The sequence below is a fragment of the Phyllostomus hastatus genome, unplaced genomic scaffold (genome assembly GCF_019186645.2).
Source record: "Phyllostomus hastatus isolate PE091 unplaced genomic scaffold, TTU_PhHast_1.1 phas_contig_40, whole genome shotgun sequence".
In the NCBI taxonomy this organism is placed as follows: Eukaryota; Metazoa; Chordata; class Mammalia; order Chiroptera; family Phyllostomidae; genus Phyllostomus; species Phyllostomus hastatus.
The window spans coordinates 9,419,995-9,442,887 of NW_025333872.1; the positions used below are offsets into that span (position 1 = coordinate 9,419,995).

A 22,893-nucleotide genomic window follows, 5' to 3' on the forward strand; every position below is an offset into this window, starting at 1 on the left:
CAACATGGAAACCAGTTGAAAGTACTCTCCAAAATAGAAACATATGAATAAAAAGCAACATGCTCTTTACTATTACTTGTTTGGCATAGGAAAGAACCAATTTCCTATCAAAACCTTAACTATGAGCAAACTAGGTGCACGCGCACACTGAGACTGGCTGATGTGAAAGTTAACCAAAATAAGTCAACAATAGCCAGAGACCACAAGTGGATTCCATGCATTTGCACAATTTGAATTGAGGCCAGCATCCAGCAGGCCCAGGAATGCAGTTTCATCTACTTCATAGTTGAAAAATTCCCCAGAGAGGCCAAGTGCCTTGATCAGGGGCACAGGGGAGTCAAGGGAGTAAACCAACCCCGGTGTCTGCCATCAGGAATGTCTGTCTTATAAGACAACATTCTCCTGCCTCAGGAAAACTGTCTTTCGGAGCAGTTGTCTGAGGGCTAACAGATTCGCTTGTGTGTTTGAATGGTTTACCTCTCTCCCCTGGTGTGCAGGATGGATTTGGAAATGAAGTCATCGTTGTGTTTTCACTGGATGACGTCCCTGGGCAGACCTTGTTGCGACTCCCCACTGCCAGGTGGCCATATCCCAGCACACTGATGTCAGGGCGCTGCCCAGAGAAGCAGCCTCTGTCAGCAGCACGTAGCTTGGTGGGAGCCAGGCCAAGCAGTAAACAGCAAGGGGATCATTGGACAGAGCAGCATCCCACGTGCAGGGGAAATGAGGAAGAAAGAACAAGCAGGTGGGAGCTGGGAATGACTTCTGTCCATGCACCACTCTGCACCCGAGAATTTGAGTCCATGACCTTTTAATGGATCTGGGAACAAAGTCTGGAGCCTCATCCTCTATGAATATTTTATCACATGTAGAATACGATTATTAACAATTTGGATTCACATAGGAACATTCTCCTAGAAATTTAGGATACATCATCATATAACTCAAAACTCAACCCTGAGGCCACCAGGTCTCAGTGCTTAGCGGGATGGACAGTGACGGGTGACTATGGCACCTCCACTGAAGACAGCCTGTCCACCCTCATCATCGTTCACAGAGAAGGCCACAGCCACAGCTCTGGGCCCCACACCAAACTCAGTTCAATTCCTTGTCACTTGGGCACTAGGTCAGGGTCAGCCTGCTGTCTGTTTTTGTAAATGAATTTTAATTAGAACACAGGCATACCCATTGTTTGCGTATTGTCTGTGGCTGCTTTCATGCTACAACGGCAGAGTTGGTAGCTGGGACAGAGACTGTATGGACCGCGAAGCCAAAAGTGTTTACTACGTGACTCTTTACAAAAATGTTTGCTGACCCCAGCCTAGGTTACAGGAGCTCCAAGACCCTTACCAAGTAGATGTGAAACTGCCTGAGAGAGTCCTTTTGGAATGTCCCACGGGGCCTCACACAGGGCTCAGCACGTGTTAGGATCAAAGAATCAGTGACCTGATACTTCATCCAGTCCTCTTATTTTAAAGATGAAGAAACCCAAATGACTAGTCCAAAATAGTAGAACGACAGGAAGCAGAAGCAAAAAGCAAGGTTCCTGAGTTTCACCGTATTGCTCTATTATTGAACAAATATTGAGTGACTATGGATTAACCGCAAAAATATGTGTGGATTTATGTAGTAACTTGATTTGTTGAGTGTATGGTGTATATCAAACACTATATGGATATAGGCATTTCAATCTTGGATTTCAAACTTTAGGAGAAAAGTATATACATATATATATATATACACACACACACACTTTGTTTTATATATATATAAAGTATATATACATATATGTATGTATATATATCTATATATATATATAAAGTAAATCTAATTTGTACATAGAATATATATAGTAATAATAAAATGATGGCACACGTGCTGTCTTGCAGAAAACAGCCAGCACTGAGGAGAGGATCCATCTGATCTGTGACATTAAGGTCCCCATTGTCAGCTGGTTACTGTCCCATTAACTTGAACCCCACTGAAGGAAATCAGCACCAAACCTAGAGAGAGAGCCATGGCACAAGCAATATTTCTCTCCCATCCCTGGCCTCCTTTTTCAGTTCCCATAAACCATCCTTTCCCCACGTCAAACGCTTTGTCCACGAGGTGCATCAGATAGCCACTCCTTTCCCCCCTCTGATGTCACTTTGGGAGGTACACACTCATTCACTGCAAAATGTTAGCCAGCCAGGCGTTCCCACCGAGAGCGGTTTATCTCCCACTCTGGAATGAAGGGCACCTCACCCACGATAGCGTAATTCTTGGCACACAGGTAGAAAAATGTTTTCTGAAGAGCGTTAGGCCCAGATGAGCTTCAAATAGCTTTTTTTAAGTGACCCAAAGTGGTAGAGGGGCCAGAGGGGTGGCCCATGCTGTTTCTCCAGTGTTGCCCTTATTCTCCTGGTTTAGAGAAGCTCCTGGGGTCCTGACAGAGGTGGAGAACCTGGGGTCCCTTCATCACCTGCTGCCTCTACAATTTCCCATGGCAACAGGTCCTGTTGGGGGAAGAGGTAGGGAGCTATCTCCCCCTTTTTGCCACAGCTTAGCTGGGACTCTCCCTTCATGTCCTACCCCTAAGTCCTTCCCTGCCTGTGCTGCACAGAATGCTGCTCAGTGCCTTCCCGGAGCCTGGTCCCAGGGCTTCGAACTCCCACAGTCTCACACTTGCCCTTGGGTCACAGTCCTTCTCCGTGTTCAGGGACTGCCCCACCCAACCAGCCTCAGGCAGCAGGCTCAGCAGAGGGCCCGGCTGGGTCTGGGCTGTGTGCTTCATCCCCCAGACTCAGGGCCTGGCACCCGGTAGACCTCAATGAACACCTGTCACACAGAAAAGTACATTTCAAGCAACTTTGATTTAATTATTAACATATATTAAAAGATGTGGTTTTAGAATCAGCTAGAACTGAATTTGAATCCCAATTCTACCACTTTCAATGGAAACTTGAGTAAAGACTTAACCTTTCCAAGTACTAGATTTCTTGTCTATAAAACAGTCATTAACACACCTACATCATCACACTGTGGCACTGGGGATTATGAATTAAATAGAGTGGCTAGCGCAATGTCTAGAACTTAGCAGATGCTCCAAAAACTGTACTTATTATAATGCTTCCCACAGTCTTGCTATTTTGACCATGTCACCATGTCACATGGCTTAGCACTGGGGAGCTTGGGACCCCAACGGGTGAACCTCGGCCAACACTTCTATTCTCCCCGCTAACCTCAGTCTACTCGGTGGCATTATAACAGCCTAACCTCTCTGGGCCTCAGTAGCAGACTCCTGCCTGTAGCAGACTCCTTGGAAGCTACTAAAATCCCACAAGGAGTCAATGGAATCCAGTGAACTCTGGAAATAAAATTGTTAATTTTTTTCCAATTGTTTTTTACATTTATAGTGCCCTAGAAAATTGTCTGTAGTATTATTTTGTTTTTTTCCTGTGGAATTCTCCCTGTCTCTGTAAATGAGTCTAATTCTCAGTAGTGCAGAAAGACTAACTAGAATAAACACAGTTTGTTTCAAGTCAAGGTCTTCATCCTTGCAAAGATGAACTTCAAAGCCTTTACTAGAATCCTCAGGCACTTTGGCCAATGGAGAGCTCTTGGGTAAAAACATCTGCCTTTGAGAGCCAGCCCCACATCACACAATAGGTTCTACGTTTACTCCCTCCCCTGACAGACATCTAGCACATTACACATAGTACCACAGTGGCACACAGCACTCCTGGTCTCTCTCTCTCTTCCCCCCTCCTTCTATTCCTCTTCCTCGAGCCTCCCACCCTGACAAAGCTACCCTAGCTGATGTCACAGCCGGGGCTACAGTGTCCATGTGTAGCCCATTCGAAGTAACACATATTTTAAAAAGGACCTCTGGGGGCCATGACCTCATACAAGCGGGGTGATCAATGGGAATCGATGTTACTGTGGCAGAGAAGTAAAAGGGAGACTTGAGAGCAGGTGGGTCTTTTTGTGGCTCTAACTCCCCTACCTGGTAATTGTCTGGTTTGCCTAAGCATAGCGATCAGCCTTGACCTTGGCCCATTCGTTGTGACCTAAGGAGAATGAAGGAAAGGCAGGGCCTTGTGCATTCTACTCTAGCTAGCCATTGAAAAAAATGTCTCTTGTTTCAGGACGAATGTTTTCCCTTCGCACAGCTGGGAGGGTCTGGGTGAACAGAGGCAGTAGCAAGCACAGATCTGATGCCCCAGGATGGGGTCTGAAACCCACTTCCACCATGTCCCGTAGTTCTGTGGCCTTGACCAAAGGGCCCTGTCTCTATGAACTTCAGTTTTCCCACCTGTAACTTTGCAGTAATAACAGGACCTAACCATAGAATTCAAGGAGTTAATGTAAGTAAGGTGTTCAGAAAAGCACATAGACACAGCTCTTAGCATTCAGTTTCCAAACTCGTTCTCTGACTTCCAAAAATGCAGAGACCCATGGGACCAAAAAGGACTGAAAAATGAGGACTGATCCTTCTACTTCCTATGTCAAGTCAGGTTCCCTCTGTCTCTGCTACACATTTACCCCCTGCCACCCACCCCCCAGTCTCTTTCCCAACATTTTCTGTTTCAAGCACCTGATACTTTGGGGATGGGGCTGAGCAGCTGTGTCAAAAAAAAGTTGTCCATGACTTTTTATAATTCCATAGGTCACGGAGCAGACTCTGTAGTCAAAGGCCAACATTTAAGCAGACTGGAATGCTATGTTCATTCCAGGGGTGACATGAGAGCAATCGGAAGGCCCACTGCCCCTCAAACTTCCTTCCCACATTTGCATGTCACAGTCCTTTAAGTTCCCACCATTAGACGCACTTCTCTGGGGTCAGGATATTCACAGGGACCCCTGTTAGGTAAAGGGTGGTGTTCCCCTAATGGACTGTGCATCCGAGTCTCTGGGGCACTAAGTAATTACAGATGTCTGGGGCCCCCTCCCCTGAAGACACGGATTCACGAGTTTGTGCTGGAATCTGGAAGGTGTCCCAGGTGGTTTGTATGATTGTGCACAGCAGGGAAACCCTATTCCAGTGGAGACCGCAAAGGTCTGGAGACAGGATCTCCAGGTTTCTCCTTCAGCTTGTACTGAGCAACACTCTATCCAGGCCCCGGCAAGTTACCTTGTCTGTGATGGGAATTAAATCTCTTCCTCCCGCAAAGGGACTGTGAGGATCAAATCACAGAGAGACTCAAAGATGCTCCAAAAACTCTATGAGCTCACAAGGAACCGTTTTAAGAGAGTATAGAAAATAAGGTGGGGGAAAGGAATGCAGGCCTCGTTGGAGTATTTTCAATATCAGGTTGAAGCAGTTGAACTTAATCTATCAGGTAAAGGAGCAGGTGTAATAAAGATAATATTCTAGGTAGATTAAGCAGTGATATCAAACGTGGTGGACAGGAGATAAGAGAGGCTGCAGGCAGGATGCTGTCTTAGTGGGTGATGAGGTAATGAAATGGTAGGAAACAGGGAAATAAATCATTTCTATGGTAGAGACAGGTTTGTTGTTTGACAAACCTGCTTCGCCCTTTTTTCTGGGAACGTGGCTAGATGACAGGAGTTCTGGACAATGGAAAGTGATTCAGAGGGATGCAGCCACTTCCAGGGAGGGACTCTGCAAACCTCCCATGTGACCCCCACCTTGGGTCTTCTGCCTGTGTGGGCCGAGTGCAGACTCCAGCAGAGGAGTCAGCAGCAGGATACAGGGGGAGGAGCCTGAGTAGGGAAGGCTATTCATCAAACATGGCATTGGGCTATTATTTGAGCTAGTTCATGGGCTGTTTCAGCATTGGGGCGTGTGCCGACCAACACAATGCCTTACACTGGAACAGTGAAAACTCTTGTTTACAAAAGGTGTTTGTGTTTCTTATCTTATTTGACACGTACAATAAAACTGCCAGACAGATCAGATCTCTGTTATACTCACGAAGTACCCAAACCAGGAGAAGCCACAGAACTTTCCCAAGGGGCTCTCCTCTCCTAGAGAGCTGTGGTCAAGCACTGCCCAGAACCCTTTGTCCCCGCAGGGACAATCTGAGGCATTCGTGATAAAGGAGCACAGACATATGGGTCCTCACCTTTCTAAGGCAAATTATGAGGACACTGTGGATCCTAGACTTTATGACCATAAAATGCCACGGCACCCAAATGAGAAAATGAGTGAGAGGCAGGTGAGCTTGCCACTCCCCTCCTGCTGTGTTTACTGGGCCTCTGCTCGCTGTCAGCCTGTCAGCGTTAGGAAGCAGAGGCTGCACTGAAGGGAGAAGAGCCTTGGGCTGAAGCAAGACACCTATACCTGTTGCCATGACAACCTCCCCAATTGGATTTTTAAGAGATAGTACTGGGACACGGTTTTCACTTCCTCTTCACTCTAGGCAACGGGCTCCCAGTTTCCCAGGCGGTCTCCATTCACTACACATGATCCCTTTCGCCTTCAGTGTTTTTCCTTTGGTCGGACACTTGTTTCTTCGTCCCTTACCTACCAGAGGATGATAAACAGAAGTGGAAAATATCCTCTTAAGGTTTCTACAGGTTGATGTAGGGTGTAGAGTAACCAACACCAAACTTTTAAACACCTCAGCAGGGCGGAGGGGTGGGGAGCTGCCAAGGCACACTTCAAAGAACTCCCACTTTAAAAATATCGCCCCACAAAGGCAAGAGCATGGGGCACAGCATTTCAGACAATTAAGCACTTCCTCTCTTTTAGAACATAATTGCATTGTTCCACAAGCAGGTGGTAGCACGTGTAATCTTCTACTGTGCATTGCAAATAGAAGTCCCAAACCGCTCAGCCTGCCGCTAGATTTGCCTCATGATCTGCCTCATGATCTGGCCCTCATTTCTGTCCACCTTCCCAACATCCCTTCACACTCTCTTTGCCACGGCCCAGCGGAACACTTAGTTCTTCTGTGACACATCTGCCATTTATTGCTTCTACATGAGCCACTGTCCACGGAGTTCCCACCACCTGGGACGTCACATTTATTTCCTGCCTCTTTGATCCCGTTCTTCATCACTTTGGCTCACTCAGCTTATGCCTCGTTTCTCCTCTCAAAGGGGCATTTTCTAGAGCATAGTCCTTATTTCTTTACTCCTTCTCCACGCTTCCTTGCCCAGGGATGTTATTCCTTCAACTTACTCTGCTCTAAGGAGAAGTTCAAATCCACATTCCTAGCCTTGACCTTTCCCTGACTTTTCATTCTGATTTTCCAGCACTCTAAGGGACATCTGCCCTTACCTGGTCTGCTATCACCTCAAATAAAACAGTTCTAAAACCCTATTATCCTCATTAATGACAACTTCCTTCCTCAGAAGGAAGGAAGAAGTTCCTATTATCTCTTCCTTCCATTTCCAGCAGAGGGTCATAGGGTTTCATGGTTAAAAGAAACCTGAAAGCTCAAGCTCAATTACTTTATCTGCACTCAGTCCATTTACAGCATCTTCAACAATAATGGTCAAGCCCATCAGTGGTGTCACCATTCCAAATGTGGAAACCAGTCTCTCCAGAGGAGAATCTACCAGGAAGTATATTTGCACATGTTTCTTCCAAGGCCTGTGCCCAATTTTGTATTCATATCACTCTTTCAAAGCACACCCTTCCGTTCAGCCCTAGTTTGGGCTCATTATCACTTCCTGGCAGGAACACGGAAGACTTGCCCTCGTTGCCCTCGGCCTGGAGGCTCTCTGTACCCTAATGCCGTCACAGTGAATACAGTCATCAGAGCAAGGGCAAAAACAGCAGCCACTCACTTTTTATCTCACTTCCCTTGCTAAATCCATACAGCATGTATCCCAAAGTGTTAGATTGTGAAGTTTTCTGATAAGAGGAGGCCAGACTAGATGACTTCTAAGAGGTTATCCCAAATCAGAAATCCTATGATGTTATGATTGTTGACCCCATTTTACAGAAGAGGAAACATGAAAAAGTTTCACACAAACAATGTGGGGCAGAGCCAGACCTGGAATCCGGGTCTTCTTTGAGTTCATCGATCTTCCTACCACATCATTTAACACAACATATGGATCTTTCTAAACAGGGACCAAATCAAGCTCCGACCATGTGTAGAAACTTGGTTACTTGCTCCCCATTACTGATAAGGGGACAAAACCATTTGCCTGCCATTCAAAATACTTCCCACTGCTTTTTAAAAAATCTTATTTCCTACTGTGCCTTCCATATATCATTCTCTTCAGCCAACCGTGCATATACACTGGGCCCTGAACATCTTCACCTCCATACTGGTGCTGGACTTGACATGCTACCCACTCCTAGCCATTTTGTGCATCCTAATAATTTTTAAAAGTACAGCCTAGGTCTTACCTCCCCACAGAGTAGGCCCGGAGGTCTCCTTCAAGCTACACTGGTCCCCTCATTTGAACTTTTCATTTCATGTCCTGCCACTCATGCGGTCCTGAGGCTTCCTTGCATTTTTGCTCCTCAGCTGCAAGCTCATCTACTGCTGGGACCCCATCTTCTTTGATCTCCCTTTCCCGCTTCCAGCTTTCAGTTTCTCAGAGTAGAAGGCTCCATTCACATGTTTGTTAATTGGTTGACTGGTTGACTGACGGATGGATGGTTTTCAATCCCTTAACTCCCTAAGTTCTTTATCTCACTAACATTTCCTTCATGCCTAGCTTTTAAAATTACTTGTCATTCCCATGTCATAAAAATTTTTTTGCAAAGGAATAAAAGCGAGTTATAAAAGAAAGGTCAAAAGCATCCCTTTCCTCCCTTTTCTGGTTTATTTGTGGTCAATCTGGCATGATTCATGCTAACATGAATATTTGCCTGAGCTTCCTCCATCCTATGAAATGCATGACTACAGCGGCAACTGGACTTCCTCTCACTCTTTGGGTGCCGCACTGGGTAGTTCAGCCCTCCTCATCCATGGCCCAGGCCAGTGGTTCTCAGTCTTTGATGAATCCCAGAATCACCCAGGGGGAGTTTTGTTTTGTTTTGTTTTGTTTTTTTAATCCTCATCTGAGGATATGTTTAGTGATTTTAGAGAGAGAGAGAAAGAGAGTGAGACAAAAATATCAATGTGAGAAAAAAACATCAATCAGTTGCCTCCCACGCATGCCCCAACCAGGGATCAAACCCACTACCTAGGTATATGCCCTGACCAGGAATCAAACCCGCAACCTTTTGGTGTGTGGATGACGTTCCAGCCAACTGAGCCACTCAGCCAGGGCAACTAGGGGTAGTTTTTTAAAGATGCCTGGGCCTCACCCAGACCTCCTGAATCTGAATCTCTGTGGATAATACCTGGGCGAGTCCATGTGAAGAAACTTGGCAGTGACTTTTTCATACTGCAAAGGCTGAGCCATTGCCTTAGCCATTGTTCACTGTGAGTGCTACAATGAATATAATTCAAAGACTCTTCCCATGCCAGCAGAGCTAGAGGGTGCTTCTCGAGTTAACAATTCCATTTCTTCTTCCCAGAAAAGGTCCATTTCAGTTCTGACAGCAGACTATTTTACCTTATCTTTAAAGAATTTCACAGTTCAGAGCTAAGATATTCCTTGAGTAAATATATGAGTTTCCAAAGTACATTCTTACTCGGGCTCTGGCAGAGAAGTTTTCCCAGTAGTTGGAGCTGATACCTCACAGTGCCGGGAGGAGCAAATCTCAGGTGCCCCTGGGTGGAGCAATCCCTACCCTGACTCATGTCTTCAGGAAGCCCATGCTTCTTCACTATTTCTCATCCTTCAGGCTTGATGGCAAAGACAACTGAGGGTACATCCTTGGTAATGGTTTTAAAAGACAGAAGATACTGAGAATCTGTTATGTTTTCTGCGCAGTTCAGATGGATAATACATGTAAACTTGTGTGCATATTCTTTATAAGATCAAGTACGGCTATGCAGAGCTGGAAGGCTGCTGGGGAGGGAATGGGAAACCCTACACAGAGAGCTCAGGGGTCCTTTCAGAACTAAAGGACCAAGACTCCAGAGACTTCTTTCTCATCCAAGTGACACCTTTCAGGTGAGCCAGGGAAGCCCTGTCCAGAACCCAGAGACAGGATGGAAATGGAGCCTCTTAAATAGCATCTCCATGCAGCTGAAAGATGAGGGGCCAGTGCAACACCCAAGTGGTTTGATGCATACTGTCCCCAGAGCTACATGAGAGCTCCCTTAGATCAACTTATTTCAAGCTTGAAGACCCAATGATTGGTCAGGGATTTGCACCTGCCCTGTAGTCAGGACATCCACCTGACTTCAGAGAGTGGCTTCTGGAATCTCCAGCTCTCTGAGTAGGAACCCCGTTGAAGGCAATCATATTCAATGATGGTTTCAGCAAGTTCCAGATTTCAGTGGTCTGCCTAACTCTAGCAATGAGGCAGGGACAGTTAGGACTGAGTCTCTGACTTCATGGACACATCAAGGGAGGGTAGCTCAAGGGCTTAGTTTCTTGCCATTTTGGCTATACTGGGCCTGCAGAGAAGGCTTTACTTATACCCCAGATTCATACACAGCTCATTCAGTGTTCACACCAACCCCATGAAATATATACTGCCATTATCAGCATTGCACAGGAAAGAAAACTCTGGCCCAGAGAGGCCCGCAGCCTATCCTAGACCACACAGCAGGTAACCCACAGCCTGACACTCTCCACTGCACCTCCTGCCACCACTAACATGGGCCCAGCCCCTGGCAACTCCAAAGGAACCAAGAGTGAAAAGCTTTGGACTTGATTGTCTAAATCAATGGGCTCCTTGCCCTGGATGGAGCGAGTGGACAAACACCCAGATAAACAACACAAATGAGCAGGAAAGCAGGAGTGGACACCACTGAGAGTCAACTTCTGCATCTGCAGATCCCCAGTCCTCACTCCCACTGCCTGCCAATGGCACCTGAGATGTGCATCAGTTGACATTGAACACTAGCACTCCTATGGATGTGTTAGCAGGAAAAGATGCACTCACTGACATACCAGGAAAGATGAAATTGTGTATTAGATTATTGGCTGCAGATCAAAACCTAGAAGTAGTGGGAAAGAAAAACATTTGCTTAATGTGATGAAGCAAATGTCAAAACCTAGTGAGCCCATGCTTAGCAAGCCTCCCAAGGTGACCAGGCAGCCAGGGAGCAGCAGGAGTCTGAAAGGGAACACCTCAGCTTGGATCCTGTCTGTTCTGGAAGTCAGATGACTAAACCATGAGCCATATGACTTGACTTGACCCTGCACCACCATCAGAGACTTTTGGATCACTCGGTAAATGAAAGGGCTAGTCATTTCCACCGGACACTCAGCAGGACTCAGTTCTATTTTCCCCATGCTGAACTGATGATTATTTGACTAGACGGACCCCATGCACTGATTGTTCTGGAGTCCCGTGGACAGGGCTTTATCATCTGTCAGCATCTGTTAACCGGGCACCGATTGGGTGCAAGTTTTCTATGTACCACACTCCTGATCATGATGCCCTGAGGCTGTTACACGTTTTGGACCTTAATCTGCACTAGCCTGCCCACCTACTTCATCTGCGGCAGAAGCTGCCTGCCATTAGACCCCCCTCTGATTAGGACTCAGTGGCTCTCCACAGGAACTGCACCCAGTGGTAGGGGTAAAACTATTGTTTCTGGGTCCCACCCACAGAAACTTTGATATAACTGGCCTGGGCAGCAACCTAGCATCAGGAGTTTTAAAATCTCCCCAAACAATTTGAATATCTAGCCAAGGTTGAGAACCATTGGTTTCTGTTGAAACCCACACTTGTGACTCCGGGAGACGTTTATAGCAAACTGGTCCACCATCACCACTTCACTTTGGGGGCTTTCTACAGCTGGGGGGTAAGGGTGGGGCTGGGGCTGGAGGATTCAATACAGATGGGAAGGATGTCTTGATCTAACTACTCAGCACATCCTGCGTTTGTCTTTCCAAATCACCTTCTGTTTTGTTTTTACTTCCTTGCACTTTTTTCTTTCAATAAACCACACTGACTGCCAACTATCTATTCTCTAACCTGTTGTCCTCCCTTTATGATCAAAGTCCAAGACACATATGACCTCATTTATTCTCAAAATAGCCCCATGAATGAGGAAAGAGCCAAGCTTTTGTTTCCTAAGGCAAATCAGGGACCTGCAGATCAAGAGAGGTTCTATGCGCCACGGAACTCATATCATTATTTCACTTCCATGCATTTACAGCAAGTTTCCACATACAAAGTGCTTTCGCCTTTTTGATCCCGTGGAATCCCGACAGCAAGTTGGTAGTGACAGTATTTTTATAACCAAGATGGCCACACATCCTGATTGGCCCTGAACAACCCCAAAGTACACCTGTGGTCCCAGCCTAATTATCGGTAGCACCCCCTTTCAGTCCCAGAAGTGTCCTGGTTTGTACAATAAGTTATATGGTCGCCTGATTTACAACCACCCTCTTGTTGTACAAGGGGACTGCTGAGAGTCATAGATGTTAAGTGATTTGTTCAAAGTCACTCAGCTAATGAGAGGCTGAGGCAACACTTGAACCCAGGTTCTGTGTCTCCAAACCTCTGCCCCACGCATGGATGTTACGAAACAGTGAATTAGAGTTTATCTACTCAAACCTTTCTTATTATAGACGAAGAAACTGAACACATTGGGAAACGATCTCTTCAAAGTCACCATCAGAATGTTCCCTGGCAGGGAAAGCCTTGGAGTGCAGAGTGGGGATGGCTAGGCTCCTTGACAGCATTCCGTGGCCACGTTGGAATGGATCGGTGACTTATTCATCATTGTCATCTTGGATGGCACCTGAGAGCCTCACTTGACAAAAGAAGGTACAAGGCTTGACATGTGGGTGTTTAGAAAAGGGTAAGAAACTTAGAGTCTGAACCTCTAGATCTGAGGACTAGAACTGAACGTCTTGCCCTCTACTCTGGGCATTTCGTGTGCCCCCTCGGTGAGCACGTGTGTTGTTCCTCTGTAAAACGGAAGGAATCAGCATCCTTGCATCCCTGGGTTGTTACAGGGAGAGCAAACTGCGGCTTGCCAAGTGCTGGCCGAAGCAGGTCTCAGCAAGGCCCCTGTGAGTCCTGTTTACTTGTTTTCTTCATTTTTTACGCGAATGCGCCAAGGCTCACCAACAAGGATACTGGGGATCCAACGAGAAAAAATATTTGAATGTGCTTCATAAGTCCTAAAATGCTGCCTTTTATTATTATTATCAGCAGCTACAGTAGCAACAGAGAATGATTATAATTGCTGTGGGACAGAATCATATGTCCTTGAAACTCCCTGGGTGACAGAGGTTCTGCACGACACACCTAGTGGACAGGCTGGGTGGAAGAGTCTTCCTGGGTGGGGCCTGCCTGTCTGGGAGGCTTCCTCGGATGTAGGTTGGGGATTGCTCTGCTCTGTGGAGGCACCTCAGGTACCCGACACCTTCAACAAGAAAGCCTTTCTTCCTATGGGAATCATAGAGCTAAGAGAAACGTCAAACTTGGAATGCCTAATTTCGTAAATCAGGACATTGCTTCCAGAGACGGAACTGTGCGAACCATGGCCCATGTCTCACTTCATAATCATTTTCAGCCTTGCCTTGTCCCTGTCAATAATAACTCCTAACCAGAAGCTGAAAAGGGAAGGGTTGGGGCGGGAGGTCAAAAGAGTTTTTCTGTCTGATTTTTCGTTCCCTGCATCAGTCTGGTGTTTGAGCTAACTGTGAAGTCCTGCCTGGCTCTCATGGATTGCTTTCCTATAGGGAAACAATGACAACACGGGCATTTTAGAATTCTTTGGGGGGACTGGGGACTGTGCAGGGAGCTTTTTATATAAACGGAGAAAACCCCCCAAGCTGCCAACACGAAATTCCAAAGGCGCAGGTAGAATTGGTCTCTGCACCTCACAGTGGGGCAAAGGGTTTCTTTGGCTCTAAAGAGTCAATTTGTGTTTCAAATATCTTTTAGGAACCTGACACTGTGAAACTACCTGCTCTCAGGGAATCTGAGAAAGTCCTAGAATAGCTTTCTTCAAGGAGAGCAGCAAGACTCCTGGCTTTGTTAAAGCCCTCCCTATTCACTCCCTAGACTGCAGGCCTGGAGGCTGAGGTTCAGGTCGCTGCTGCGGGCTGGCCACTGCTGCCCCGCCCCGCCCCGCCCCCCCAGGGGACAAGACCCCTTCCACTACTTGGGTCTGCTAGGGGTTCGGGAAATCCTACCCAGAGGGGTCCCATAAACTAAATGAGGGCACCAGGAGCCACATTTGAGGGGAGAGAAGCAAGTTGAGAAAAGTAGGTGTCATTAAATGACAGGGGTGCTTTCTACAGATAATTTTTAAAATAAACACAGAGAATGTAAAGCCCAGTGGAAGAAATTTAACAAACCTTTGTGGCTGGTTGGGCCAACAGGCACAGATGGCTTCTCTTGTCTCAGGGAATATGTGTACCTTTTAAATTCCAAGGACCCTTCCCTTCTCAGTGGCCTGCGTATTTCTAGGGAAACTTTGCATTCTAAGGTTCTTTTCCGCCTTTGTGAAAGGTCTCCGCTCTCAAGCAGCTTGCTGACTTCCCCTCCCCCAAGTCCTGGCGACTCTGCCTGCACCGCCCTGGAGGCAGCTCTCCTGCCGCCTCAGGTTTCCCGGCTTCTGGGGTGTCGGCACCGAGGACCGATCAAATGTTTCTTTCTTGTTGCACCAGCACACCGAGAAAACGCTGCCGGGCCTCCATCCTTCCTCCCACAGGTTGCAAAAGAAGTGAGAGGCTTTGACGTTAGGCTCTCTGCCTAGGGAGCGAGGCAATTTAATTGATTTTTTCACTGTGTCCCTCCACCCCAGTCTGCCCAGGTTAACCGGAACCTTTTCCGAATTGCCGAACCCTTAGCATTCCCTGATAGGACCTTGCAGAATCTTGACTACGACAATAATAATAATAATGTTGAAGAATGGAGTGTTTGTTTTCTGCTTGGCAGGTCACAAAGCAAGAAAACATCTTTGCTTCTTTTTGCATTTCTTTTAGTGGCTTTGAGTAATAGAGAAAAAGGGGGTTTTAAGAAATGTTATTTTTGCTTTGCCAAAGGTAGTTCTATCACTACTAATGATCCTTTTTTATTCCCCCACGCCCTCAATTTTAGAAGATAGGATCACGGGTCCAACCAGGTTCCTGACATCTCCCTTCACCTGGGGATGCCCTTTAGGAAAATCCCACGACGCGCGGGGCAGGGCTCTGCACCGCAGCGGTGACCGCCTGTCCTGCGGCGGCTTTGACAAACTGCCGGCCAACTCTCCAAGAAGACAGCCACCTGCCAGATTGCACCTGACTCCATTCCGCCCCGGGAGCCCTGAAACCAGGCTCTGGCTTGCAGAAAGGCCACCCAGGGGACCGCACGGGCTAGGCTGCGCTCCCTGGGGAGGGTCCAGCGTCCCCGCGCCATCTGCGCGGGTGCACGTGAGCCGGCGCCGACGCGAGCTCGGCTGCAGGTGCGGCGGGTGCCGCAGCCGCTGAGACCCCGACCTACCTTCACAAAGAGTTCGATCTCGGGGTCCCTGTCGTCCCCGTTAGCTGTCGCCGAGTCCGTCATGCCGTCGGCGCCCGGGGCCACCGTCCCGGGCCGGAGAGGCGCCACCTCTGTGGCGCCCGGGCCAGCGCTCCGCTCCCTGCTCCTGCCCAGAGGGGCCTCCTTTCAAAGCGGCGGCGTTGTTGTCTGTACCCCTAATCTATGTCTCAATCCGGGGACAGCGATGTCTGAGCACCGGAGTCCCGGGTGATCACGTGAAAAGGAGAGAGCCCAGGAGGGGACGGGGCCGGGGGGAAAGGCAGGTTCAGGGACCGCAGCCGGTCCTGGGAGCAACAAGTGCCGCGCTGCAGGGAGGTGTCACAGGATCCGCGCCTGTCAACGATCCCGCGCGTTCGCCGCCAACGCGCCCAAAATAGCCGGCGGCTGCGGGGCGGGGTCAGCCGCGGAGGGGCGGGAGGGGCACCCCGCCAGTCAGCGGAGCGTCGGCCCTGACCAGCCCCCTAGCCAAGCCACCCCGCAGGGCGCTGGGCGAAGGGAAGAGGAGGGGTGTCTTTAAGTCTTAAGTTTCAGTGTACTACCAGCGTTATCCACCTGGGAACCCCTTCCTGCCTTAGCAATGCTCAGGAAAGAGAGGAGCTGTGGGGAGCGTGAGAGGGAAGGAGAGGACCCCGAAAACAGGCACTGCCATCCTCGTGCTGGACAGATAGAATAGGAAGGGGAGGGGCTGAGCAGAGACCAGCAAGGGTAGCTGGTAACGTAGTGGGGTGACCCTACTGGGTCAGGTGCAGCCTAGCTCCGTCTTTGAACCTTCTGGACTTGTTCATTCTTTCCTTTCTTTTTCTTTTCTTTTGCTTTTTATTCTTTTCTTTCCTTTTTTCTACTCTTATGTCATTTGTTTTCTCTTTGCTTTTTAGTGGAGCATGATACACTTATAAAAAATGCACATATCTTAAGTGTTCAGTTCAATGAATTTTCACAGTCTGAACCCACCCGTGAAAAACCAACACCGGATGAAAAAATAAAATGTTGGTTACACCCCCAGAAGTTCCTCTTGGTCCCTCCTCTCTGCACCTCCTCCCCTCCACCCCTCTCCCTGACCAGGATAACCATTGGCCTGATTTGTATAGGCACAGGTTCCTTTTGCCTGGAATCTTATATGACATTTGTGAGACTCATCATTCTGCTGTGTGTAGTTGTAAATCATCCATTCTCATTGTCACAACATATTTATCCATGCTTCTTCTGATGGACATTTGCATAGTTCCCAGTTAACGACTACCATGGATACCACTTCCAAAAAACATTCTCTCTATCAAACATGCTTTGATGAATACAGGGACACTTTTCTGTTGAGTATATACTTAGGAATGGAATTGCTAGGTTATAGAGTATGAGAAGGTGCTTCTTGAGTAAACACTGCCAAATGGTTTTCCAAAGTGGTTGTACCAATTTACATTGCCACCCTTCATTTTCTTTTTTTTAACTTTTTTATTGTTGTTCAACCCCCTTCATTTCTTTTCAAGATAAGCACTAGGTCTTTTGCATCTGAAATCTGGCCAAATTCTGTTTGTTTTCTTTGCCTTCTCTTTAGCTAATCCTGTTTGTGCTCTGTCTTGTCTTACAAATATAATTTGTTTCACAGCTTTATTAAAAATAATCATTTAATGATAAAAAATAAGTAATAGTATTTATTATGTACCAGGAAAAAGTGCTAAGTACCTACATGTCTTAACTTGTGTAATCTTTATGAATTGTGTTTTTATTTCAATTTTACAGGTAGGGAAGCAATGTATAGATTATTCAGCAACTTGCCCCCAGCCGTCCAACTAGGAAATGGGGAAGTCCAAACTTGAACCCAGAGGGTCAGAGCCTGTGCTCTCTCAACTGCCCTACCAACTGCCTCCCTCAAACTCAGCCCATGCAAGGAAAGTCACTTTGGGGAAACAAGGCACTGCCCTTGCCTTAATGGAAATTAAAATTCACTTCAGCATAATGGGCCCATGAAAGGAAAACTAAAGCTGCCACATACACTGGGCAGATGGAGGGGCTACAGGAGTCAGCATGTAGTGATTATTCACCCCAGTTTGAGTGGGTAGAAGGAAAGTGGGTACTTCAGCTGAACCTTCCTGAATGTCAGGTGTCTGGCAGGCAAAGAAGATGGCAAGGTATCTTGACCACCCTTTATGGCAGGCTGTTTGCCCATAAACTCCAAATCTCTCTTTCTCACTGAAGAAACAGTCACCAAGCCCAACAGGCAACTCTCACAGTCACTAGAGCTTACTCAAGGTGAGGTTTAATTGCTCTTCTCATCCTTGGTTTTGGACTTACGTCATCCAAGCCCTTAGAGAAACCTTCATGGCTGTACATTCCGAGCCAATGACTGCATAGTTCAGGAAGGACAAGGTTACGGAGGGAGGCTGGAACCTTCACTGCATGCTGCACAGATGCTTCACTTTCCTTCGCTTGCAGTGTGGACGGTATTTGCAATAGCAGGGTGGCAGAGGATGATAAAACTATATGTATAAAATACCTCTGAGGTTTTTGTTTGAATGAAAGATACTGTACATATGTGATTACTTTATTGGCTACCATCTAAACAGTGTAGGGTATGACCTCTACTTTTCTCTATCCCAAACCCAGCAGAGCTGGCTTTTACTTCATTCATCTTTTCCAAATATTTACTGCTTATTGGAAAATGAAACAGCTCCCTTTTCATTTCTAGACAATACTTCCCATTGGACATCTTTATAAGTAACTGATAATTCACAAACCGTGTTCCAAAAAAATAAGCTTTGGTCATAAAATATTTTTGGACATATTTCTAAATTCTGCTTTAGTTGAAGATAAGACTTCATTTTTCACCCTTTAGTATCAAAGCATAATTGGTTAGAATGAATTCTATGTTTGTTCAAAGCAAACACTTCCTTGACCATAAAATATACTTCTAACAATCAGAGTTCCCCAGACTTGGTGCAAGTTTTGGATAAACATTTACCAGAAAAGCACTTCAAAAATATATTCAGCACTCACTTGGGAATGATACAGAGAAGACGATCACAGCCCCAGTGAAAGGATGACATGCAAGTCTATGTCCGATCCACACTTACGTGTGATTGTTGAAAGGAAATGTTACAACATGTCTATGGGTATAGTATTCAATGTATTCAGATTCAATGATATGACAGAAGGGGTTAAGGCAAAGAGATTTATATAGATGTGCAGTTTCTACGCCTCACTTGAAGTGGTACGCCAGGAACTCTGGGCACACTGAGGAAAGTTAGGTATGTATATTATAACCGCTCCTAAAGCACCAACTATAAGTCATACAAAGAGATATAATAAAAAGCTAATAAATAAATGAAAATGTAATGGTAAGAAACATTCAAATAATCTAAAGACTTGATAGGTGGGAAAAGAGAGCAACTAAAAAAACTAATAATAACCCTGACTGGCATAGCTCAGTGGATTGAGCTCGGGCTGCAAACCAAAGTGTCGCAGGTTCGATTCTTAGTCAGGGCACATGCCTGAGTTGCAGGCCATGGCCCCCAGCAACCACACATTGATGTTTCTCTCTCTCTCTTTATCCCTCCCTTCCCTCTCTAAAAAATAAATAAATAAAATCTTAAAAAAAAACTAATAATAAAATGGCACATCTAAATCCAACTATATGCTTACACTAAATAAAAGTGGCCTAAACACATCAATTAAAAGCTGAGGTTGTTGGAGAATAAAAAAAAAGGCCAAGACCCAACCGTATGTTGTTACAGAATCTCACTTTACACATAATGATGCAGATAAATTAAAAGTAAAATGATGGGAAAAGAAATAGCATGCAAACGCTAATCAAAAGAAAATAAGTGGCTATATTAATATCAGACGAATTGATTCCAGAACAAGAAAATGGTAGTGGATAATGAGGCATATTGCACACTGATAAAAGGCCAACTCATGTAGAAGACACGACAACACTGAATGTGTATGTACCTGCCCGTGTTTTGCCATGTGTAATGTGTGCCGTTGTTTTTTGCCCAAACTTTCAGGAAAAAACTTTATTGTTTTAATTTTTAATCCAAATTTGCATTTATTTGGAAATTTGTATTTGTTTAGAAACAAACCCTATTGTTGTATTCCAGGGTATTATTTTGCATATGGATACCATTATTGCTTTCTAGAGTTCACTTTTAATGCAGAGGTTTAAAAAATAATTAAAAACATTTATATAGATATGGAATTAGTACTACCCATGTATAATGCTCATCATTATTTTTCCCTCAAAAATTTGGGCAAAAAGTGCACATTATACATGGCAAAGTATGGTACTAATGGAGCTTCCAAATACATGAAGCAAGAGCGGATTAGTAAAAGGAGAAAGACAAATATACAGTTACAGTTGGAGACTATAATACTCCTCCCTTAGCAACTGATAGCACAAGTAAACAAACAAAAAAAACCCCAGCAAGAATATAGAGGACCTAAACAACACTATCAACCGATCTGACCTACTGAGCATCTATGGACTATGCCACCCAACTAATGACAGAACACACACTATACCAAGTACACACGGAACAGTCACCATAATAGACCATACGTATCATAAAGCAAACAGTTAAAAGAATAAAAGTATACAAAGCATGTTCTTTAACCATAGTAGAATCAATCTGATCCATAAAAAAGACTTCAGGAAAACATCTAAATATTTGGAAATTAAGACACTTGAAGAAGTTCATTGGCCAGAAAGTCTCAAGAAAATACTTTTAGAAAATTTTAAAAAATGGAAACTACTTTAAACTGAATGCAAATGAACATACAACATATTAAAATTAGTGATATGCAACTAAATGAATGCCTAGAAAGAAATTTATACTCAAAGTGCTGTTTTTAGAAAAAAATTAAGGTCTCAAATTATTAATGTAAGCTTTTACCTTAAGAAAGTAGAAAAAATAGCTGGCTAAACTCAAAGCAAAAAGAAATAAAATTTTAAAAATGTAAGAAAAGAAATTAATAAAATTGAAAAAAGAGAAATCAGTGAAGAAAATTGGTGGAAAGAGGAGCTGGTTATTGTAGAGAATCACTAAGATCAGTAAACCTCTTCATAGGTGTATGAAGAGAAAAAGTGTGAAGACACATATTACCAATACGAGGAATGAAAGATGGCACATGACTACATATTCCACAGACATAAAAAGATAATGAATTCAGGGGAAAAGGGGAAGGGTTTACAGGAACAAGTATAAAGGACACATGGACAAAAACTAGGGGTGGGTGGAAATGGGAGGGAGGTGGGGAAGGCTGGGTGGGTGGGCTGGGATGGGAGTAAAAGATAGAAAATTGTACTTGAACAATAATTAAAATAAAATTTAAAAAAATTTAAAAAGATAATAGAGAAATGCTATAGGTAATTCTCTGCACACAAATTAGAAACTCAGATGAAAAGGACCAAATCTTGAAAGGCACAAACTAACAAAATTTAATTGAGAAAAAGTGGATAGTTTTGTATCTATTAAAGATACAGAATTCACAGTTGAAAATTCTCCTAAGAAAAGTTGAAAATTCTCCTAAGAAAAAACCCCCAAAACTTCAAGCCCAGATGTCTGCATCAATGAATTAAACTAGACATTTAAGAGGAAAAGAAAACCAATTCTATACAATCTCTTCCAGAAATAAGCAGAGGAAAAAATAAATGACTTGTATCCAAAATTTGTAAAGAATTTTTTCAACTGAAAAATAAGAAAATAAACAACATGGTTTTTAAAAAGAGCCATAAGATATGAACACTTTGCCCTGACCAGTGTGGCTCAGTTGATGGGGTATCGCCCTGCACGGTGAAAGGTTGACTGTTCAATTCCTGGTCAGGGCACAGACCCGGGTTGCAGTCTCAGTCCCCAGTTGGGACCTACGTGAGAGACAACCGATTGATGTTTCTCTCTCACATCGATGTTCCTCTCCCTTTCTTTCTCTCTCTCTATGTTTTAAAGTCTCTTTAAAAAATATGAACACATTACTAAAGAAGACACAGCAGTGGCAATTAAGCATATGAAAAGATGAACAACAGAATTGTTCAGCAGAGAAATGCAAATTAAATGAGAGATATCACAAATACTTATTACAATGATTAAAATATGCACACAGGACAATCCCACGTGGTGGCAAGAATGAAGAGCAAGTGGCACTCCCATACATAGCTGGTAGGAATGCAAAATTGTATAATCATTCTAGAAAACAGTTTGTCAACTTCATGTAAAGTCAAACGTACACTTACCGCATGAGCCACTTAATATCTCTTGGGGTTTATCCTAGAGAAATGAAAACTTAGATTCTCACGAAAGCCCATGCATAAATATTGATAGCAACATAATTCATAACTGACTCGAACTGGAAAGAACTCAAATGTCCCTCATTGGATGAATAAATAAACAAACAGTGGCACATCCATACAATGGCATACCACTTAGGATTAAAAAGGAATGGATAGGTACAAAATAGAGTGAATCTCAAATGCACTACACCAAGTGAAAGAAGCCAGTCTCAGAAGGATACATACTGTGTGATTCCACTTACATGCCATCCTGGAAAGGCAAAGTTATAGGGAAGGAGAGAAAACCAGTGGCTGTCAGGTGTTGGGGTGAGAGAGGGTTTGACTGCAAAGGACAGCACGAGAAGATTTTTTTCAGGTGATGGAACTATTTTGTATCCTGTCTGTAGTTATAAACATTTCTATATGTGTTAAAAATACAGAACTATATACCAGAAAAGAGAATTTTTGACATGTAAGTTTTTTAATTTACCAAGATGCTTAAAAACTTAAACACAAAGACACTAGGCTCTATTTCCACATTCCCTTTTCACTCATTCTTTGCTTCAAATCCTTAACATCAAATCTCATTTTGCCATTGGCTTCAGATCTGATTCATGAGGCCTACTGCTCCTATTCATTGCCAATCAATAAAACAAAGCAAACCTTAACTGAAATAAAATATAAAGCAAAACAAAATAAGCATAGACTTAGAGAATGTGTGTATATGTGATAAAAAGACACTTATTATGAAATAATGATTATTCTTATAGAGAGATTTTCCAGAAATGTTCACCTTACCCAGTACAAGAGTATAGCCATATCATTAATTAAAGCTCCAAATTCATGTATTTAATGATACCTCTTTGAACACACCCTGCCCAGAGTAGTAGCTATGAGGGGAGACTGAAAAAAAAAACCGGAATTGTCTTCTGGAGGGTGAGCTCCTTGTACTACAGGCTTCCCCTGCTAGATGAGTGTACCAGGAACTCACCTGTATTAGTGTGCTAACTGGCACTGTTGTGAGAGGCTGTGTTCAGCTTCGGTTAATTTTTTTGAAGCCTCTTTCAACACGTTTGCCCATTTCATGATGGGTGATTTACAAGCACACCTGCCCACACTGAGCTTAGTGTTTGGCAGTTTTTTCACCAAACACAGCATGGCCCCC

At 44.7% G+C, this 22,893-nt stretch overlaps 1 protein-coding gene across 2 annotated transcripts in view; it reads right to left on the minus strand.

Moving 5' to 3' along the window:
* CLIC5 (chloride intracellular channel 5) overlaps positions 1-22,893 on the minus strand; it is a 148,696-nt gene that overhangs the window by 78,984 nt on the left and 46,819 nt on the right. Inside the window, exon 1 of one of the 2 annotated variants that reach the window (XM_045842970.1) lies at positions 15,431-15,826. The exons of the other annotated variant lie outside the window; for it this stretch is intronic. Coding sequence (XP_045698926.1) covers positions 15,431-15,493 — 63 coding nt within the window. The 5' untranslated portion in view covers positions 15,494-15,826. Of the gene's footprint in view, positions 1-15,430; positions 15,827-22,893 lie in introns of those variants that run through there. 2 annotated transcript variants of the gene reach the window in all.